Source organism: Motacilla alba, chromosome 1A (assembly GCF_015832195.1).
Source record: "Motacilla alba alba isolate MOTALB_02 chromosome 1A, Motacilla_alba_V1.0_pri, whole genome shotgun sequence".
Classification (NCBI taxonomy): domain Eukaryota; kingdom Metazoa; phylum Chordata; class Aves; order Passeriformes; family Motacillidae; genus Motacilla; species Motacilla alba.
In genome coordinates, this window is record NC_052031.1 from 58,247,047 (window position 1) to 58,267,960 (window position 20,914).

The 20,914-nt window shown below is 42.2% G+C and overlaps 1 protein-coding gene across 1 annotated transcript in view; it reads left to right on the top strand.

The window, feature by feature from the left end:
* Positions 1–20,160, top strand: part of AKR1D1 (aldo-keto reductase family 1 member D1) — a 34,885-nt gene extending 14,725 nt beyond the window's left edge. The window contains exons 2-9 of the mRNA XM_038154036.1: positions 1,777–1,944; positions 6,352–6,468; positions 10,803–10,880; positions 13,228–13,350; positions 15,056–15,165; positions 15,649–15,814; positions 16,597–16,679; positions 20,000–20,160. Of these exons, the coding sequence (XP_038009964.1) occupies positions 1,777–1,944; positions 6,352–6,468; positions 10,803–10,880; positions 13,228–13,350; positions 15,056–15,165; positions 15,649–15,814; positions 16,597–16,679; positions 20,000–20,042 (888 nt within the window). The 3' untranslated portion in view covers positions 20,043–20,160. The remainder of the gene's footprint in view (positions 1–1,776; positions 1,945–6,351; positions 6,469–10,802; positions 10,881–13,227; positions 13,351–15,055; positions 15,166–15,648; positions 15,815–16,596; positions 16,680–19,999) is intronic.
* The last annotated feature ends 754 nt before the right edge of the window (positions 20,161–20,914 follow it).

Sequence of the window (20,914 nt, forward strand, 5' to 3'; positions counted from 1 at the left end):
TAAATACTCCAGAGTGCCAAATTGTGCCGTTTTGCTTCTAGGCCCTCATTCAGGTCTGTAATAAATCAGGGCACGTGTGAACAGTTTTGTATTTTAAGTAACCTTTAGGCACTGCATACTGGAGCAGAAAGTTCCTCCCAAGCCCAAACAGAAGTTGGTCCATTTTGTGTTCCTCAGAGTCAGCCAAGATGGGGCACTGAGCAAGCAGGCTAGAATATGGTCCCATTATCCCAGGATGATCTGCCACCAACCCACAGCTCTGGGACTGAAAGACAGGGATGAAGACATCCCCAGGTGTCTCCAGCAGTCTTTCAAAGACTTTTCTTTCATATGCATGAAAGGGAAGACCAATGTCCTTAATCATTGAAGCATCCTATAGCAGCTATGAGTTTCACACCTTCTAGTTCAGCAGGTAGTGGAAGAGAAGCTGTGTCTTTCATGACAAACTCATGGACAGCCAGGCCAGTGGTAGCTGTAAAAGGACAGCTAGGAGAGAGAGGAAGGAGAGCTATTGCTATGGTGGAAAATGGTCCTTCCCAGCAGCACTTACTGCCAGTCTTGCTTCTCTTCTTCCTTTGGCATTGTCAAAACCAACAAATTTGACATCGTCTCTTCATACTACCTCATTTCCAGATGCCTCTGGCATCTGTTTTCTTCACAGGAGAAGCAGTGTGGTCTTGGCCCTGCACTTGCAGATAGCAGAATCCAACTCTTACCATTTGTTGTTGACAGACAGCAGCACAGCAGAGCAGTTTGACTTGCCCTACTTCAGTTTTTCTTAAAGTGAATCAGATATCCCCGTTGCAGCCAAACAATGCCCATGAAAAGGATGGGAGAATAGCATTGCTGTACGCCCTTGGCCACAATGACTTAGGCCTGCTCTCTCATTATAAAAAGTGTAGGAACCATAAGTTGTTTTCAGTACAATTTTAGTGACCAGACAAATAATTTCAGTAACCAGTTTTGTGCTTTTTTGCTTAGTTTGACCTACATGTAATTTTGCTTGCCACATTGGCTAATAGAAAATATGGAAAATATGACTGTTCTGAAAAAAGGAGCTTACTCTGAATTTTGGCAATGATGAGCAAACAGTACAAAAATGTCACTTATTAGGAGGTTTCCTGGGATCATCATAAACTGAAGCAGTAAAATATACATAAATATACACTAAAGCAACTACTGTTTTTTAACCACACAGTAAAGCAGCTGTTCAGAACTGGGAATACCAGTAGATAGTCCTAACCTTCAGATTCTGATACCAGTGACTGTAAGCTGATTTGAGAAGAAAGAAGTCAAATCCAAATTCCTGCACTGCTGAAAGGTCCAAGCTACTCAAAGAGCCTCTGATCAGTAGGTGGTTGACCAGTTCTGCTCAACCAAAAAGTCATCTTCCCCTTGAGTAAGCCTTTTTATCAAATGGGCGTTGTAGGTAAGCCCTTGCTTGCTAGATAAGGAATTCTGAAATTATTTTCATATCAAATGCATTTGATTCTACTTCCTGAGGACACTAGCATTTTCTCTTTCATGGAGATAGTGAGACAATTTTTTGCTTTGCTGCCTTTTCCCAGTCTAATCCCACATGCTCAACAGTTTTGAGAAAAAGTGCACAGCCCTCTCTTATTTAGAAGTTGGAACGTGGTTGCCTGGGAGGTAAGGGATGGTCACTCAGGATGAGTTCCACCACGAATCTTGTGCATATCTCAGGGACGCTCCAGCACTGAAGGAGAGGTAAGGAGTAGGCTGACACTATGTTCATTCTTTTCCTTCTCCCACCAGACTCCCAAAGGTTCCTGTCTGGAGGCAGTGAAGATTGCGATCGATGCTGGTTACCGCCACATCGACGGTGCCTTTGTCTATTTCAATGAGCATGAAGTGGGACAAGCCATCCGAGAGAAGATTGCTGAAGGGAAGATCAAGCGAGAAGACATATTTTACTGTGGCAAGGTGAGAACCTGCACTTAGATTATTTACACTAAATCTAGGATTTCTGTGAATGGTCTTTCTTAAGAGTGCTGGTGGTCAACATCTGGAATGTTTTCTTCCAGATGCAACATCCTTTATTCTTCTTTCCTAGCATTACCAGAATGCTGCAGATCTTTATGAACACTAAGTTTGCTGTGAGGCACAGGAATCACTGTTCTCTGTTTAAATCTCTGATAGCAGTGGAAACCATGCAACATTTCTGCTTAGTATTGTCGGCACGTGCAAGTGAAGACCACAGCTAAGTTCAGCCTAAAGTGCTGCCTAACCTGTTACTGTGCCACATGTTGTGTTGTCACACACAGAGCCCCAGCTGGACAATGATCCTGCAACTGAGCTATTTTCTGTTAGAGCAATTCCCTGCACAGGTTTGCCATGAGGTTGCACAATGAAAGGGGTGGGAGCAAGCACATGCATGCCAGTGTCTGTGTATGGAAGAACAGCAAGTGCCTACATTGGTACTACTGCCAGAAAATTAGTCATCAAGCTACACCCTTAGTTACTGTATCACTTGTAATTAAAAAGTTCTAGGATGATGAATCAACTTACTTGGAGAGAAGATGTCATTACACTCTGTTCTAGAGCAATGAGGCTGGAGTAATGCATGAGCTATTTTATATATCCAAGTCTTAACTCTATGACTTGACTCTCTCCTAAAAGAATGAAATCCCTTGTCCAATGAAGCGTCTGACAGAAGCTGTCACAACAATGATGAGTTACTCAGGTATAAGAGATGTCATTGCACATTGTAGTGCAATGGTGCCTGTCCAGTTTCTAAGGGAGTTTATGGCCTCGAATAGTCCTTTCTGCAGTGCTTCTTTGAACACATAAGCCTAATATTTTCCCTTTCTTCTTTCCCAAATAAGACGTAATCCACAATTACACAACTGACTTGCAAATAAACACCACTGTTCCTAGAGTGAAAGATCCCATGGGATGAGAGGCCTGGCTTACTGTGAGCAATTTAGTGAAGTTCTATGATCTGGGGAAATTAAGCTTCATATTGGATAGTTTGCAGACCAAGTGGATTTTCAGCAGCTATAGACCAATTTCCAAGCACAGCAATTTCCAATCTGTAAGATATGCACCCCTTTTCCAAGTTTCCTGCTTGGTTCTACTGATAACAACCTTGCCATTCTGAGAAAAGCCTCACATTCCCAAATTTTCTGCCTTTATCAGGGGAATTTCTCAGTTTCTTATATGCCAAATATGTTGATTTGGATGAGTGAAAATATTTGGTTTCAACAGTTTTATAGCTTCATTACTGCAAATTATCAGTAATATTACAAATCAAAACCACCAAGTTGTACCAAAAGATTAGAAAGAGATGTCCTAACAATTTTGAGTATTTTAACTTTCTTAACTGTTTCCCCTGCAGTTTATTTGCCCATAACAACCTTTAGGTTCTATGAAAGCAGATCTCCTGGTAAAATTTCCAAACTTCCTTTATTTATTAAGCCTTTCTGTATTCAGTTGTCTGATCTGATCACCAGATGATTTTCCTAGTCGATAATCACTACTTAAACATTGAGTCATTTGGAAAACTGCAGGTCCTGCAAGCCACAGGGCTGCAACACACGGTACCACAACAGCCAATGCCTGTGCTCCCAGCCTGCCGTGTGTCTGTGAGACAACACACACATGGATTTCTCTTATAGTCATGTCCTGTTTGTGGTTGACAAAACGTTAGCTGCTCAAGGTGACAGTCCCTTATAACACTTCTACAATCTTTAAAAGAGTTCAAAGGCAGAAACAGAAAATACTCAGCAACTAATTCAATCCATCACAATCAAGGATTTTCACAGGTTTCACTCAACGGTCTCACAGCAGCTCAGAACTTCCCAGAAGGAGTGGGAGTGGATCTCCCTTGCCTTATGTATCTTTAGTTTAATGCACCTCACAAACTTCAGTAGCTTACAAACTACAGGCAAATCTCAACCCAGTAGATACTTTGGGCATTGATCAGCAACTGATTGATATGAACTGTTGCATCTTGTAGGAAACACAGATCATAGATACACAGATCATTCTTGGAAGCACCAGGCACTACACAAGTTAGTTATATTTTCTTCCTTCCTGACATCAGAAGTACTGGAAATTCCCAAGAGCCTTCAGACTCAAGCCCATCGTGCAGATCTTTCATGAAGCAAAGATGCTGCAGATGGAAGGCTGATCCATGAGCAGGGACTGACGAGAGCAGCCCTGCTGAGTGGCAGCGTTACTGGAACAGTGACCTGGTGTGATCGCGCTGCATCTGCCAGTTGAAATCATCAGCACTTGCACTTGGCTCTCGCTGCTGGCTGCCTGATCAGGCAGAGCAGCTCAGCATCCAGAAATTTTAGAGGTTTTATATCAACTGCCAACATCTCATTTGGCTTATACAGCAAGACCTTTTTGGTCTCCTCTTTCATCCCAGGATATTTCTTTCATTAAACTAGAAGTAACATTTCCAGGAAATCAGGCCTGCTACAGTGGTGTCCTAAAATGCCAAAGCCAGCTGGCAGCTTTAACTGCTAAAACATGGGTTCTACTTAGGTAGATAATACAATAACTTGTACAAATCATGAGAACAGTTATAAAACTCTCAAGTTTCCATGGCATCAATGTATTGACATAGTACAAATGTTTTTAAACATAGTACAGCTGTTTTTAAAGGCTGGTTCTTCAGAACCTCTGCAATTTTTAGAGGGAAGTGTATTCACTGGCAAATGCTGAGCTCAATAGAACTGGTCTCAAAAGGGCACTCAGAAAAATTACTTCTAGACAATATATCTCAGGTTACCAAATTTCTAAAACACAGTAACAACCTAGACATGAAGCATCTACAAAGTCATTTTATTACTTAAATACAAGTTAAGCTCATTTTTCAGGTAAAATGCTTAAAAAACACATAGACCAAAGGTTTTCAGTAAATCCAGTGGAACAACTTAAACTCTTGAGAGCAGGACCTTGGTCCCTTACTGTAGTACACCTTATCCTCTCACCACTGTCTGCTGATCATAAACTCTTCACATCTTGCAGCATACAGCTGAGAAAGGCCTAGTATGAATTTCCAGGTTTTAGTTTGTCACCTTAGGGCAGCATCAGATGCCCTGCTCTCAGTACAGCTTAACATGTCCTTGTTTCTGTGGGCAGAACTGAGCAGATTATTTTCCCAGTGAACAACTATAACACAGTTTAAAAAAAAGGCATCTAAAATAACTTAAAACTTACACAGGCTATGCCCTTTGACACCTATACTCAACCTGTTCTCTCACAAACCACAATTCAAGTTTTGTGACCTTAGAACAAATCTATTCTATACCTCTGCATGCAGTGGCTGTCAGCTTTGGTGGCAGAACTGACAAGACAATGACCGTACCAGCATACAGCAGGTTTTTCCAACCAGCAAAAGTGACAAAAACCTACATGTGACTCCACACGTTTGTTTTGTAAGTTGAAAAAAAAAAAAAGAAAAGAAAATAGCCCAAGTGATTGTGTGCATTCAAATGGTACTTAAAACCTTCTATTGTGTGTTAATTCTGCTGCAGTTAAAATCGACAAAACTCCATCAGTTTACAAAGAGCTCTTAGTTACTAATTACCATGCCATGGTTTTATCCTTGCAAGAGACTTGCATCAGGAGAGTTCAGTTAGAGATAGCGCTGAACACTCACCAGCTGAGCACACTCCATAGCAACCTCGGGGCATAACCCTGAAAGGAAGCAGTTTGCATTAAAGAGGTACAGAAGACTGTGCTTTAACTACTCACACCTGCATTACAATGACTAAACACAAACACATCTTCCCGTGAGGACTGGGGAATAAGAGAAAACTCGCCTAGGTCAGGCAGTCTCTCAGGCTCCCCGACCACAGGAGAAAGCCAGAAGATTCTCTTAGTGCTGGGTGCTTGGCTGTTCAATAGCTAACTCACATGATCTGAGCTTCTGCCTTCAAGCATAAAACTGACCACAGATTCCTTGTGGGAACAAAGTTTTTCAGTGAAAGCATATGCTTGGAAAACAAAAGGAATCTAAGTTCATTGAGCAAGAGTTTGCAATATACTCAGCTCAGAAGAACCTGTTTTGTAATAAAAAAATACATAATGGTTTTACTGGGTCAACACTTCATCAGTCCTGGGCAAGAACTCCTGTCTTAGCCTCTGCACGAGCCCCCACATTGGCTCCTGTCTTAGCCTCTGCACCTGGCTCTGACGGAAGACAAGGTAAGGCACTCACCTCTGCCTTGCAGGGATGGAGACCACGATGTCTCTGCACTCTGCATAGTGGGCTCTGTCAGAAGGACAAGAGGGAGGGAGTGTGTGTTGGGGGTCTTCAGCTGTGGCTCTCTGCTCCTCCTGGCACCCAAAGAAAGCCTGTGCTTGCCTCCCCAGCTGTGGAACACCTGCCACCCCCCGGAGCTAGTGCGTCCCACACTGGAGAAAACCCTGAAGATCCTGCAGCTGGACTATGTTGATCTCTACATTATTGAGCTGCCAATGGCTTTCAAGGTAAAAAGAAAAATTGCTTGGAAATAGCACATGAATTTAACTTGAAACAAGGCCTCCATCTAGTATATTCCTTGCAGCTTCCAGCCTAGATTGTCAATAGCATTTTGAGCAGACAACATATATATTTTGATATATACTGCGTACATGTATTTCTACTGCCCACCCAAAGAGAGGCATATATCAAGTGGTGTGAGAACAGGTCAGGAGAGATGCTGCTTAGAGTGTTTCTGCTGGAAGGACAAGTCTCCCAACTGTGGTCGAGCAGTTCCTACTCTGAAAAATTACTACAGCTGAGCAGTACATGTATCTGAATCCCTTCTGAGCCATGAGGAGAGAGTCACTGGAGGAAAGAGCTCATACAAAGCAGCAACAGGCCAGGGGCAAAGTTCAGAGGGGGAAAGGTAAAAAGTCACCAAGTTTGGTTTCCTTATTCTGTCCCAAATTAAAGCTGCTGGGAAAATGGTGGTTATGGTCTTAATCTCTGTAACTGCAGCACTCAGCTTCACTAGATCCCAGCTGGTGCCAAACATGGGCTGTTCATCTCTCATTCCCTCATACTGATGGCTCTGGGCAAATTGTAGACAAAACCTTTGAATGCAGGGAGCTCACATCATAGTTGCATGCCTCCTTCTTGCAAGTCCACAAACTTTCTGCTTTCACAGCTGTTTATACCTTGCTTTACAATTTTCCTCTACAAGTACATGATATAAAGGCAAATGAAATGAATTATATTCAAAACATTTAAGTGGTTTTGAACTAATTAAGTCTTTCTTCTAAGAGAGAATGGGGTCAGGCAATTACTTGGTTAATTGTTTCTGAACAAGGTTTGAGCTCTAAACTGGCCTCTTTTTGCAATAAAGGTAGATCTCTGATTATTAAAATAATATTTTGCTGCAGACTCCAAATTACCAGAACTATCAGATAGGAAGCAATTTACCAATGAGACTATCACATTACACTTGCAGCCCCTTTTTTCCCCCTGAGGAGGCCATATCCTATTAAGACCTGTATAGCAGTAACCAGATTCTGATAGTAAAATTTTATTTATACAGTCACACGTATGGAATCCTTTTGGGTACATTTCTGAAAATTTCCCACCACTAGCAATTTCCTGTTTCCCTTTTCATGTGTTTGTATTCTTTAGTAGTTCATTCTCCCACATAGTGAAGGTCATTGTCTCACAAAATAAAGATATAGACAGCTGGCTTTAAAGTAATGTACATCTGACTCCCTGAGGCTTGTATCAACAATCTTGAGTTGTTAAAGGAGTAGCAGACCTAGAGATTCATTCATGTTTCTCATGAGAGGAGAGAAAAAAATAAGTCACTTTCTTCCTGAAAAATATACACTCTTCTATGTCAAATACAAAATGAAAAAACCCCGTCCTTTCGCAGTGGTGACAGGTTTCCTTTCTTTGCTCTCTCTCTCACAAATACACCCATCCTGCCTGTGATGCTTGCCTTTGATGAGGAGCATGCAGGTGTAACTCTAAGAAACTCCTACTCCCCCCTAGTATGCAAGCATTGGTGCTTTCCTCCTCAAGAGTCTAGCAAAAGCAGTCTCTGGTTGGTGACGTACTTAAGACAGAACTTACAGTACCACCCTGAAAGCAGTAAGAAACATGCCCCTGCAGAGCCCAGCCAGCAATTTGTCACAGGGCTTTCAGGCAGAGCAAGAGGACTATGGTTTCAGAGAGCTCAAGAACAGCCACCATGTGGGGTGCGATTATTCGCTGACCTACCAACATTAGCCTATACCTCCCTGTATTTTCTCCCCACATGGATTCCTCATTCAGGACTTTTTCCTTCCTGCCTTTAGCCCCCAGCAGTGTTTCTCAGCCCTTCCACCCTAGCAAGGGAGTAACCAGCAGAAACAGGTCTCTTCCAGGCCACCACGTGTCCTCCCTCTGTCTGGGGAGCTCATACCCCACAGGTATTTTAGGGGTAATAAACCAGCAGGTTTTTGGGGGATTCTTCTCAGAAGACTGATTCATCAGTAAGCATCAACTTGCTCACTAAATGATCTGCAGATCTGTCCCAAACTAATGGTTCTGTCATCTGATAGGAAAGCAGATATTTTAGTGTTACGCTGAACAAGTCTCACCTACGCATCTTGTAATTTCAAAAGAATAACTCAAACCAGACCATTGGCATCACTATTTGACTTCCTGTTGCCCTTCTGTTTATAGGACAGGCATTCACAGGTTGTTAAAATTACTTTCTTGAGAAAGCCTGTTTGTCAAAGACCATTTTATGAAAGCAAGGGGATGCGCAGAATTGTCTTCCTGCATGTGTGTTGGTGAGAAAATTATAATGGGAGCAGGATTTTTCGTCTCAGTGGTTAAGAGTTGCTGGGTTTTAAACTAGCAAGTAAGCTGTGTGGTATCTTTTGGAGTGCCTCCAGACTTCAGACGTGACATGGTAAGGTGTGATCCCATATAATGGCAGTGGCTGTATGGTGTTGCCACACTAATTTCAGTGCTCATGCAGCAGCATGAAAGCATACCTTTTATCCAGTGTAAAACACAAAGCTATCTCCAGGAGAACTGCAAGAGAAGACACCAGCATATCTAGGATCACTGGTGCGGTGTAGATCATGAGAACCCAGAGCTAAAATACGTGACCAGCTTCTGAAAGACCTTGTCACCACCCTGTCACCATCAAAACACTGCCTTTCTCTCAGCACTTTATCCATCTGCGGGCAATTCTTCCATTCAGAAATTCCCTTTCATAAAAAGATAACTTGGCAGAGAAAGTTTTGCCTGAAAACTATTGAGCAGAGACAACTGCACTTCAACACCTTGCGGAATTCTCTGCAGGTAGGGGGAGGAATTGATCACTAGAAATCCACAGTAATTCACACCACGTCTCAGTCAAGAGAAGTTAATCTTCAAGCACTATTCATCCTGACTTGGTTCATTTTTAAAACACAAATGATAGAGGAAAATAGGAGGATGGGAAATTAGCTGATATAATTGCTGCCTATTCACTACTATAAAAAAAAAAAGTCAAACAGAAGTGAGGGAATTAGAAGTGGGGCAGAGTAAAAAGGTCCTGAATTCAGACTCATTTACTAAAATTAAACAAGTCCAATTGTTTAATATGTTGAACTTGCAGTCCTTGGAAGTGTGCTGGGGTATCACGGGATGAATGGTTTGCTCCAAAATACCATGGGGTGGTTTTGCAAATAAAGCTTTTCCACCTCACGTTATGATGGCAAACACTTTGCCTTCTAATAGAAAAAAAATGTACCCAACAGCCACCTACCTCCTTCTAGTCAAGATACTCTCTTTTTCCAGCAAGACAGAGCAACAAAAGCAACAAGTTGACTGTGTGGAATTCTCTGAGGAAAATCAGCACATTTGGAGGAGAGAGGCTTATGTCTGTAACTGAGACCTTGGCCCTCTGAAATCTGAGGCTGTGTTTTCCTTAGGCTCACTTCTCCCATTAAATGCCTTGGATTTGAACTCGACTGAATTGGGAGGTGATAGTTACTGATCATATTAGTCACAGCTGCATGTTCCCAAGGAGTTACCACGTCAACATCTTGTACCCAGGCCTTTGAAATGTAGCGGTTTGAAGTCAGATCAAATGTCAAACATCAGTGAAGGGTTTTTGTTCAAAAAAAAGAAAAACCAAACTCCAGCAAAACACAAAAGTGAAATTGTGATCAGACATAAGGGAGGGAGGTGTTAATGCATTGCCTGCAACAGCAGTGAAATAACCAGCAAATAAGAGAAAGCTGTGCTTGTGAGATATCAGCTCATAAATAATCTCTGAAGCCTACAGAGTACAAAGATTGGAGGAAAGAGTTTCTAGTGCCCAAAGAAAGGTGGATAATGCACTTAAGAAGTCAGCTATGCCAACAGCCCATTACCGCCAGTAGCTCCTGGACCCTCCAGCTGTTGGGGAGAATACCAGCTCAGTCCAGTTCCCAAGTGCCTCGGACACAAGCAGGAGGCAAGGGAAGGGCCAAAATGAAGAGGAAAGAAGTAGAAGAGAATACAGGCTGGTACTCTAACCCAGCCCTTTGGAAGGAGATGAGTCTTCTGGATGCCATAACATAAAGGTCAAAAGTTTACTGAAAAACAAGGCCATCCAGGAACTCCTGAGTGTACTCTCATGTGACAGTTCAGGAGTGTGTCCAAGGACGATCTAGCAGACGAGGATGTGGTAAGCCCAGCATGAATGACCTGCTGAACTTAGGGTGTTTCAGAAACATACTCAAATTTTTTTTGTTGTTTACTAGTAGAAACAGAGTCCATGAAAAAAAATTTTGCTCTAAGGACTGAAAAATTTTTCTTTAAAGCACAGCAATATGGTTTTACTTTCCAGCCTGGAGATGCACTCTACCCAAAAGATGAAAATGGAAAATTTATCTACCATGAGACAGACTTATGTGCCACTTGGGAGGTAAGCAAACACAACATCCATCCATATATGCTTTAAACCCACAGATATTCTCATTTTTACTTGTGGTTTTCATAAACATAACTGAAGCAAATTGCCAGGGCAAATGGATCAAATTCTACTAGCTCCATGGATAAATTTTACTTCTATCCTTAAGCATTCTTTAAGCATGTTTCTTTTTGCTGTCATTTAATTTTTTTTATAACAGCACACTGTTGAAACATCAGACATCCACATTCCCTCTTTAAGAGAGTGCACTCTACATTCACTACTTGAAGGTTTTATCATTAGGTTTTAACCAATCCTTCCCCTTTATCAGATCTTCACAGAAAGGGAAAGCTGGAGCCCTCAAAGAGACTAGGTTGTCTTGAAAAAAAAAATCTTTTCACTTGCAGGAAAAAACAGATTTTGCCCTGAAGCTCACCATAAAACAACAACAACAACAACAACAACAACAACAAAACCAACCAAACAATCAACCAAAAACCCTATTAAAAAAAAAAAAAAGAACCAACACCTCCCCATTCAAATTCCCCCACCAAAAACAAAGCCCAAGACCTTGCCATCACTTGCCATTAGAACAAGTTCACTCACTTCTAAATTTACTTATCAGATGGGAACGCAAGATTTTTCTGGTAAGAAAACTTGGAGGGAAGTAGCATTTGCCTAAAAGATTGCACCCTAAATTTGTTTGTGATGTGCTCTAGCCCTTTAGGCAGATGTCTCACTAAGCCTAGTGTCACTTGGCTTCAGGATCTTGGGTGAGAGAGAAAGTGAGACTAGCAATCTCCTCACATTTCTGCCTCTCAAAGCCATGGACACCTCTTTAGTTAATGGCCAGAGCTGCTCAGCTCTCCCTCTGCACCAGGCCTGATGAAATAGCCTCACTAATTACATCCAGTTCACACCCAGAGAGATAAGAGGTGCTACTACGCGCTCCACTTCAGCTTGCACTGTCCAGATCTGGATAGTCATGTCCCAATTTAGCTCTACTTGAGGTGTACAGCAGATAAAGATGAAGAATGGTGAAATTCTGAGTGAAATTTTGAAGGGGAGAGAGCCCAGAGGGGGCTTGAACTTTCCCTTGGCAGCTGAGCCATCCAGGCTGGGTCTCAGAAGGGAGAGGGACTTCCACATTAGCTGTTTATGTTACATTTGAATTTGGCTGATGCAGTTCATTCCCCTCTTTTCACAGAAAGGTTGCTCAGATGTTAAAAGCAATAGCTCACCCAACACTGCTATATATTTATCTTTGAGCTGGTGTTTAATGTAAAGGTTATTCTAGAGCAGGCCACTCTCTTCAGCTACTAAGCCAAGAGAAAAAAATAGGTGGTGGGGAGCGCCTACAAATAGCAGCATTAATGTGAAATAAAATGGCTCAACTCAACCCAGATAATTTCACCCTCTCAGTGAAATTAAGCTAGCTAGCAAAAATTAATTCAGATGACTGTATTTGCTGACTTGTCACTGAGTGATAGAAGGCATATGAGGGCAAATAGAGGTCATCAAACACAGTGCCTCTTACCTCCCTGTTTTCAGCTCCTGTAAGACAGAAAGAATAACAAAACCTGGAAGGGCATCCAGCTCCATGGTGGGATCTGCTCTGCCTCAAACAGTCAGTGAGTTATTTCTGTGTAGAATTTCAGGCAGAAAAGGGGAAGACCATAGGAAAGGACCCCCTTTCCCCTTAACAACCCAGCAGATGAAGCAAACGAAGACCAGGGAATATATTCATGTCCAGTATTCATAAGAGCTTCTCAGCTACTAGGATTTGTCTAAAGCATAAAATATCTAGAATGCCTCTCTCCCATGCACATTTTTTTTTCTGCTTGATATTGTACTGAAGTTTTCTGTGCAGGTTTTGTGATGTGCCTTGCCAGATATTTAGGGGATTTCACTGGACAGAGACTTCATATGAAAAACTGTCTTACAATCAAAAGGAGTGAATTGACTTATCAGGAAAGCAATCTGTTTTGCTCACTTTGCCTTCTCCAGCTTTGAGGCACTGCTAAAGCAGCATAAAGTAAGCAAAACTCTCTAAAAGCAGTTACCTGGCACTTAAGTATCTATATCTCAGGTTTAATCTTTCTGCTCTCCAGACAATTTCTACCCTCACAGGAGGTAAAAAACATTAGGGCTTGGTCTGGAAAGCAGGTTGACATAGGAATAGAGTTTGGTTTTAGAGTTGCTGGACAACACCAGCCCTCATGCTAATAGAGCTTTTAGTTCTGCTAAACTAAAAGCAGCAAACTGTCTCAATAATGGTCTATCTTCCACCTCCCTCTAAAATGCACGCTCCAAGAAATCAAGCCAACATGTGGGACTCCTCTTGTCTTTGCTTTCTTTGCAGGCTCTGGAGGCATGTAAAGATGCTGGCTTGGCAAAGTCTATTGGAGTATCCAATTTCAACCGCAGGCAACTGGAGATGATCATGAACAAGCCAGGACTTAAGTACAAACCTGTCAGCAACCAGGTATGACTGCAAGCCAAGGGCAGTGCCTGCCATGGTGCCACTACCCTTTGGGGAATGCAAACACACACCCTAAGCCGCCATGTACAGAAAGGTGATGTGTAGTTTGACACAGATGCTGCCCTCCATGCTTCCACTTCTAGCTTGAAAATATTACTCTTCCTATGTAGGCTTAAGAGCAATCGCTTTCCTCAGTTTCCGCTCCAGGACTTTAAAACCGGTGCCTCTGTGCCAAAGCTCCATAACAAGATTGAATGCTGAGTCAAAGCAGACCTCAGATTTCTGCCGTGTACCTTAACTCAAGTCCAAAAATTCCCAAGAAAGCCATTCAGAGCTAACCAGTGCTCAATGAAACCATGTCTACCTTAGTTAACACCAGCACAACCCTACAGATCCTGAGTCACTCCAGGCTTCTCAAGGGTAAAAGCCATTAGAAGCAACTCCTGGATTTCCTGTACTTGCTCTCTTGTACTTTTCCTATAAGACATTTGTAAGAGATAGAGAAAACATTCAATTAAAGGAGACCCTGTTACGTGACTGACCCGAGTGGAACAATACCGTGAGGATGACAGGCACATCCGAGTTAAATTACAGCAGCAGGGCTCTGAGAAGGTGACAAGTAGCAGTGACCCATCTGAGTGCCCAGTACCTTTGGCTCTGGCATTTGGCAAGTCTCTGCATTTCCTAGAAATCTCTGGGAAGCCCTTCTGACTTGTCTGGCACAAATATCCACATTAGCAATAATAGAGATGAGGCCAGGGACCAACTGGGACCAACTTCCCACTCCCAGTGCATGGCCTGGAGGGCTGGAATGGCCATGAGGCAGGGCAAGGAGGCTGGTGACAGCTTTCATTTCTGTATTTGGCCTGGAGGGAAAGGCTGCCTGTGAGAATAGGAAATTCCAGTACCCTTCCCTGGTATTAACATGCCCAGCGGGTGCAAAATGCAATTGCTGTTTCTGGCGGGCCCCTAAGACTGCACTAAGCATTGCTGATGCTTCCTGGGGTCAAAGAAAACCAGGCAAAAGATTAAGCTCAGCTTAGGGCAGCTGGCCAGTAAGCATAAAAGTGCCAGATAGCTTCAGACTTGCCAGATAGCAACCACTGCAAACAGTGGTTGCTCTGTCACCTTTTAGACATCCATTTCCCAGAGTCTGAGATCACAGCCAGAATATCCATGCCTGTGAGGGAACAGTGTTTGCCACGTGGGAGGGCACTGCTCGCAATAAGGTCATAATCTCACCTTTTGAATACCCCCCCCCCCCCCCAACTAGGACAGTTTATGCTAACACTTCCCTAAAAACAACATCAGATTAGTCATCCTGAATGCAAGAGGCAGAGAAATGGAGAGCTGACCCACATGAGATGGGTTTCCTTCTCAGTCTACTTGTCTAGTGAGCTTGCCTCAACTCCATAATCCCCACTTATTGCCACCTTTCCACTGCAGGCCAATAAACGTTCCCTGCAGCCAAATTATGGTTGCAGATCCTAATCTGCTGTCCACCAAAAAGAAAAAAAATAATAAAAAAATCAATCACCCAGCAATGTACAATTAGAATAGTAACCAAAGATGGTGTTTCCCTATTCCCTAATTAACATCTATCCTTTCCTGAAAGCATCACCTGGTCTGTAGCTCTCACAAATATTGGGATATCTGCTTCTGTGTCTGGTCCTGTTGATTAGTCATCCTTTCTGTGCTACTCTTGCAGGTAGAATGCCATCCCTATTTCACCCAACCCAAACTCCTAGAATTTTGCAGACAACATGACATTGTTATTGTTGGGTACAGCCCACTGGGAACCTCAAGGGATGAATCATGGTAAGTCCCCATGTTACTTTCAAATAGAGGGACAATATCCAGGGAAACATAGTTCTCCATTGCTAGGTCTCCATGCAAAATACCTCTGCCCCCATTTTTTAAAGTGGTTTTGAACCTCAGTGTCTAAATATTACTGTTGTGAGTGTAAACTTTCAACACTCCTGCTGCATGCTGTCATCAAAGAATGCCTGGTGTCTGCATAGGAGGTTGCCTTAGGTCTCCTCTAACAGAAGGCAAGTGTTTGGAACAGGGAACGTGTGAGGCTTAGGTGAGGAAGGAGAAATGAAGTCAACATCAGGACATCACACAGGAAGTTGCCTTTGACAACACGCCAACCTAAGAGCCAAAGCTTTTCTCCTGTCTTTCACCCTACTTGTCAAAAGGTGCAGTGCTCTGTCCACAAGCAAGTAGATGCCCCTATGTTTTGACATGAAAGGTGAGGAGGGTTTTTGTTTTCTTTTTCTTCCCACTTTTTTTTTCCAGGGTAAATGTGTCCTCCCCTCCTTTACTGAAGGATCCTGTGCTGAATGCCATTGGCAAGAAGTACAACAAGACTGCGGCACAGATTGCTTTGCGTTTCAATGTCCAGCGAGGAGTGGTGGTGATCCCAAAAAGTTTCAATCCACAACGCATCAGAGAGAATTTCCAGGTAAATTCATACCCCAGTAGTACATGGACAAATCCACTTACCTTGGCTTAGCCCCTATAGAAGGTAATTTCCCTGTTTTTTCTGTAGACATATGTAAGACTTGACCAGTGACAAACTTTGCCACATTTGATGCTTCTTGTCCTCACCACTAAATGGTGACAAGGTCTGACAATAATAGAGCAGTTCTCAGAGGAAATGTTGGTGTCTTTTAACCCTCTGGAGCAACTAAAGCTCCAGCGGGTGGTATGTCCCAAAGCAGCAACTGCTGCAGTGAGCAGGACAAGTGAGATGAGGTAACTCAGTAGGTCAGCAGCCCAAGGCAGCAGGAGCTCAGGAAGGACTGCTTGTTCTGCTCTGTCTTCAGGAAGGGGACAGCTCTGCTAGGGAAGGGTGTTGCTGCACACAAGTGTGACAGAAAGGTTCACAACTACGCCACCAGAAAACATTTAGTTTGACTACCACCCAAAAATAAGATTATTTTGTTCTTGCATCCTTTGCAGCACTCAGTACTCACAATGCTCCCTACTTCCCCTGGAAATACATTGCTTTCAAAGCTGGTGTCTCAGTATTGCCAGACTACCTTCCACTTCTTGCAAAAAAGGTGTAGGCAAATGTGACTGGGCTTATTCATGTCCTCAAGACTCCCGCAGATGCAAGGAAGCATGGGTTTGTGGGAGAGATACAGGGAGAAGGAGGGATTGTATTTCTGGAATCTGGAACATATGAAGGTTGATTATGACAAGAAATGCTAACTAACGCATTCCTAACATCTCTTCCATTAGATCTTTGACTTCTCCCTCACTGAGCAAGAGATGAAAGAAATTGAAGCCCTGAACAAAAATGTTCGTTATGTGGAACTGTTAATGTAAGTACAGGAGAAATTCTAGATCCTCATAGGGCATTCCTGTTCTTTCAGAGAATTATTTTTAAAAATCTCTTCCTTTTAATATTAACTTTTGCATAAACAACCCTATTCTAAGGAAAGGCTTGAACATGAGGGACTTTTAATGCAGCCTGAACATGCTCCTGGACCCATTGCAAAAATAAGTGCACAATATTTGCCTGCAGCTCAAGTTCTTAAAGCTCACCTAGTAGAAAGTGAGTGTATCTTGCTATTCCATCTCTCTTCCATTTCCTTAAACTCCTTCTGCTATGTGGTGAATGGTGGTCTCAGACAGTGATAAGGCATAGCATCATCCCTGTCTAATCCCTGTCTAGAAGTGCGGATACTGGAGTTGAAATCAAATAAAATTTGTACCTTCTTCTAAGAAAAACAGAAGAACAGAAAGCTTGTTTGACTGCTAGACCACTTCCTAATTATCTCTTCTGAGACCTATCAAGGCTTGATCTCTTGCTGCTTGTCACCTAAAGCTTACCACCAAATATAGTTTTCTTCACCTGAAAGCTCAGACCTAGCCAACAATCCCTCTCTTCCAGAGGATAAGGCTGTTTGTTTATCCTTCACCTCAAAAGCATCTACAGCTTATGGCCAAACTTTGTTTTCCCCTTTTCAGGGCACTCAGTAAGTAGCCAAATGCTAGAGATTAATTTCCACGCATTTCTCTTTTTACCTTAGATTATCTGTGTCCTGCTAAATTGTAGCGTGAAATGAAAAGCATTGATAACAGCATCAATAGCACTCTAAAATGTTGACCATTGCTCAAAAGATACAGGAAAATGTTGCAAAGAAACAAACAAACCACTTACTGTGCTGAAAAAATCTGATCAAAAATATGCACTAAGTTAAAAGCATCATAATGGAGTTCATTTTTCACATTTAAGATCAGTCAGGTGCTCTGAAGCATTTGTTTCTTAAAACTTAAAATAGCCTTCCATCAATTAGCAGTACTTAGTTCCAGAAGGCTTCTCACAAATGGCCTAGGAGATTCTTAAGTGTGTTTTGGTATCTGACACAGTTTGGTTTTATATAGCAAAACTGAGTTATAGTGACATTTAAATTCTGAAGATTATACACATGAAATGTAACCTTGGTGCAAATTCAAGAGCCTTTCCCAGAAGCAAAGTCAAAGGCTGCAAATGCCCACAGGGGAAGAACTTTCTAAGCCACCAATCTAAAAAACTAATAAGTTAAATGCTCTGCTTTATTAGACTGAATTTGGTCATAGGAGGCCACCAAGGATATAAGGAAAACAGGATGCCTAGGAGGGGCATTGGCAGCTCTAGTTTTCACAAGAGCTCCGTGTTTGGGGAAAAATGTTTAAGTACAATCTGATCTCAGCTATGAAAAAAGCCTTATTGGAAAAGTGGTGTTACCATGTAAGGAGCAGATATATAGATTTATATATATAGATATATATGCCTACTCTGCGTTACCACACTGAAGTGTCTGGAATTGACACTGCATCAGACAAATTACTAGCCTAAATACATTTCTTATTTCATCCAGCAATCTGTATCTGAAAAAGTCAAACCACGATACAGAAAGACTTCTGGTTAGTCAACTTCGTGCAAAACCTTTGACTGCTGTGATACACATGCCAGCAGGAATGGAAAAATCCAGCTTTTCTCTGGTTCTTCCCCTTATCAGCTACCATAAGGGTACTGTGTGCAAACCTGTTGTTCCGATGGTATGAGTAAGCCCATGCAAACAGGATAACGCAATCAGTGGAATGAATTAGCAAGTTAAGCATCTAAGAAGAAAATGGAGGTTTTATAAAAACATTAGTACTTCAGGAAATCTTAATCTGAAGTTGTTTCTTCTCCTCTTGGAGAAATCTGGAAGCATTGTGCAGGGCAAATTTTACATTAATGTTTCTGCTTGATTTATCTTATGCTCCCATTCTCTGCTATGGATGTTTTTCCTTACCAGCTATGCCAAGCTGCACTGACTCCTCCAAGTGAATAATTTTCGCTCAAAGGACTCAGACTTTTGAATATGTGAGACCTGATTAGCAAGCATGCTCAATAGATGAAAAGTAGAGATAATGACACTGGCAACTCAGACATCATTAAATTATACTGAAGTCAAACAAGCCAAAGTGTTGTGGCTTGTTTTGTTTTTTGGGATTTTTTTTCAACCAACTCAATCTGTTAATGTGTAAACACTTGATCTTGGCTGAATATTAGAATGAAATGTTTTGACACAACCAATTCAAAATGTTTGATGCCTTCCAGTTAGTTATCTTCAATATTGTGAAATGTGTCCTTCCCAGACTGGAAAGATTCACAGCTGGATAAATGCCAGTATTTGTTGTGCTGTGCTGTAAGGCAAGGCAGCCAGCTGCCACGGTGCACCTGAGAATGCTCTTCAGAAATTTTTCATTTAGCTAATGGAAAGTGTTTGTCAAGCCAGGGCTTGTGATTTAGCATCAGCTTCTCAAACAAACAAGAAAACCCACAACAGAAAACAGCTACATCTCTCTCAAGTCTGCCAATAATGGGCAAACACAGTGTTATTTTTTTCACCTGAAGTTGACCCTGGGAATTTTCTTTTTGTCTTTTACAATGATCCTGGATTGTGCATCTTCCCCGAGTGTGCAGTTTCTAAAACGAAGCCTGAAATGTCTCTTTGTTAGGATGCACCCATCCCTTTCTCCCCTGAACAGGGTCATCCCAAAGCTTATTTGTGAATTCTCTGCCACAGTAGATACTGGCAGAATATCTATGTGTAGGCTGAGCTAGAGGACAGCCAGACCTAGTTTAGGTATGGCAGCTGCTTGGGGAAAGCACCACCCTAGACCCAGAACTGTTCATGCCAGCTCTAAGGGCATAAGACAAAGTAGAACAGTCTGGTGTCTCTACCTCTTCTCCAGACACAGCCCTTATTTCTAGGCATCTTTCTAGACATCTGAACAAAGTCTTCCCCTTCCACAGTACAGCACACATGGTGAAGCCATCTCCCTTTCCTAAAACACTTCTCACCTGAGTTAAATAGTGAGAATAGTTGACATCCAGAGTCCTGTTGATTTTCCCCATCTCTCCTTAAATATGCAGTCTGTAGGCCTGAAAAATGGTCCTTCACTGTCTTCTCCTAAAATGCACAGGCTTGCTTCCAACTCTGCAGGGGCAGTTATTCAGAACAGAACAGCTTCTGGATAAGTAGGAGAGCCTTTCATGAAGGCCACATATATATTGCAAGGAAGAGGTTTGCTGGGCACAGATTGCAGTGATTTGATAGCTTGCTTCACCCAAGGAGCTCACTTGTCCAATCTGACCTTTCCACAGGTGGCGTGACCATCCAGAGTACCCCTTCAATGATGAATACTGAAAAGAGGTGGCTCTGGACAGCCAGCCAATGCTGTTCGGCTTTGCTGAGAGACACTCAACGTTTGGTGCTTTGTCTTCATGTCAGGCTGTTCAAATCAGCATTAAAAACATGAAATTTATTTCTTTTTGTCTTGTCAGTCTCTTCTTGTTATTTGTGATCAAATCTATTTAATTAATTGAATTTCTGGTTTTGGCATATCAGGCTTTAATACTGAACACTGAATGTTCAAGACTGACTGCTGATAAAACTGAAGATTTCTCCTAAAAACAAGCTAGTTCAAGTCAAATCAGTTTCACTTTATGGAATATTCTTCATTTAATCTGCAACAAAACCCTCCACTTCAGTAGGTGTGAGGCAGAATCAGAATCACAGAACAGGCAAAGTTTGAAGAGGCCACAGAGTGGTCATGTGGTCCAAACCAGTATCATTTTCTCTTGCAGCTTGAGTAAGAGAAAGTCAAGAGTGGTGAACTAACTGAATCTCAAATATATGCACATAATTTTGCTGATATGGACTAGGTATGTCCACTGCTTCATGCAATGAAGCCCATTTAACTCTGACCAGAGTGTTCTGCAGCTGTATACATGAGCTTTATTCCACAGGTACATCCCAGCTGGCTCCACATGGAACTAGTTCAAGCCCTAAAGCATTACAAGCACATTCATATTCCCACACACACACCCCCCCTCAGCTGAGGACCTCAGTAAAACACAAGACAGCGTATGACACTTGTATTACATTGTACTTGTTATTCAAGGGTGGCATTAACTAGCATTGCATACACAACCTGCAGCTACAATTAGGGAGGTCCTCATCTTGTGAGATTAAAAATCCCTTAAATTTCTTTCTTGCTCCGCTAACTGATATTAACC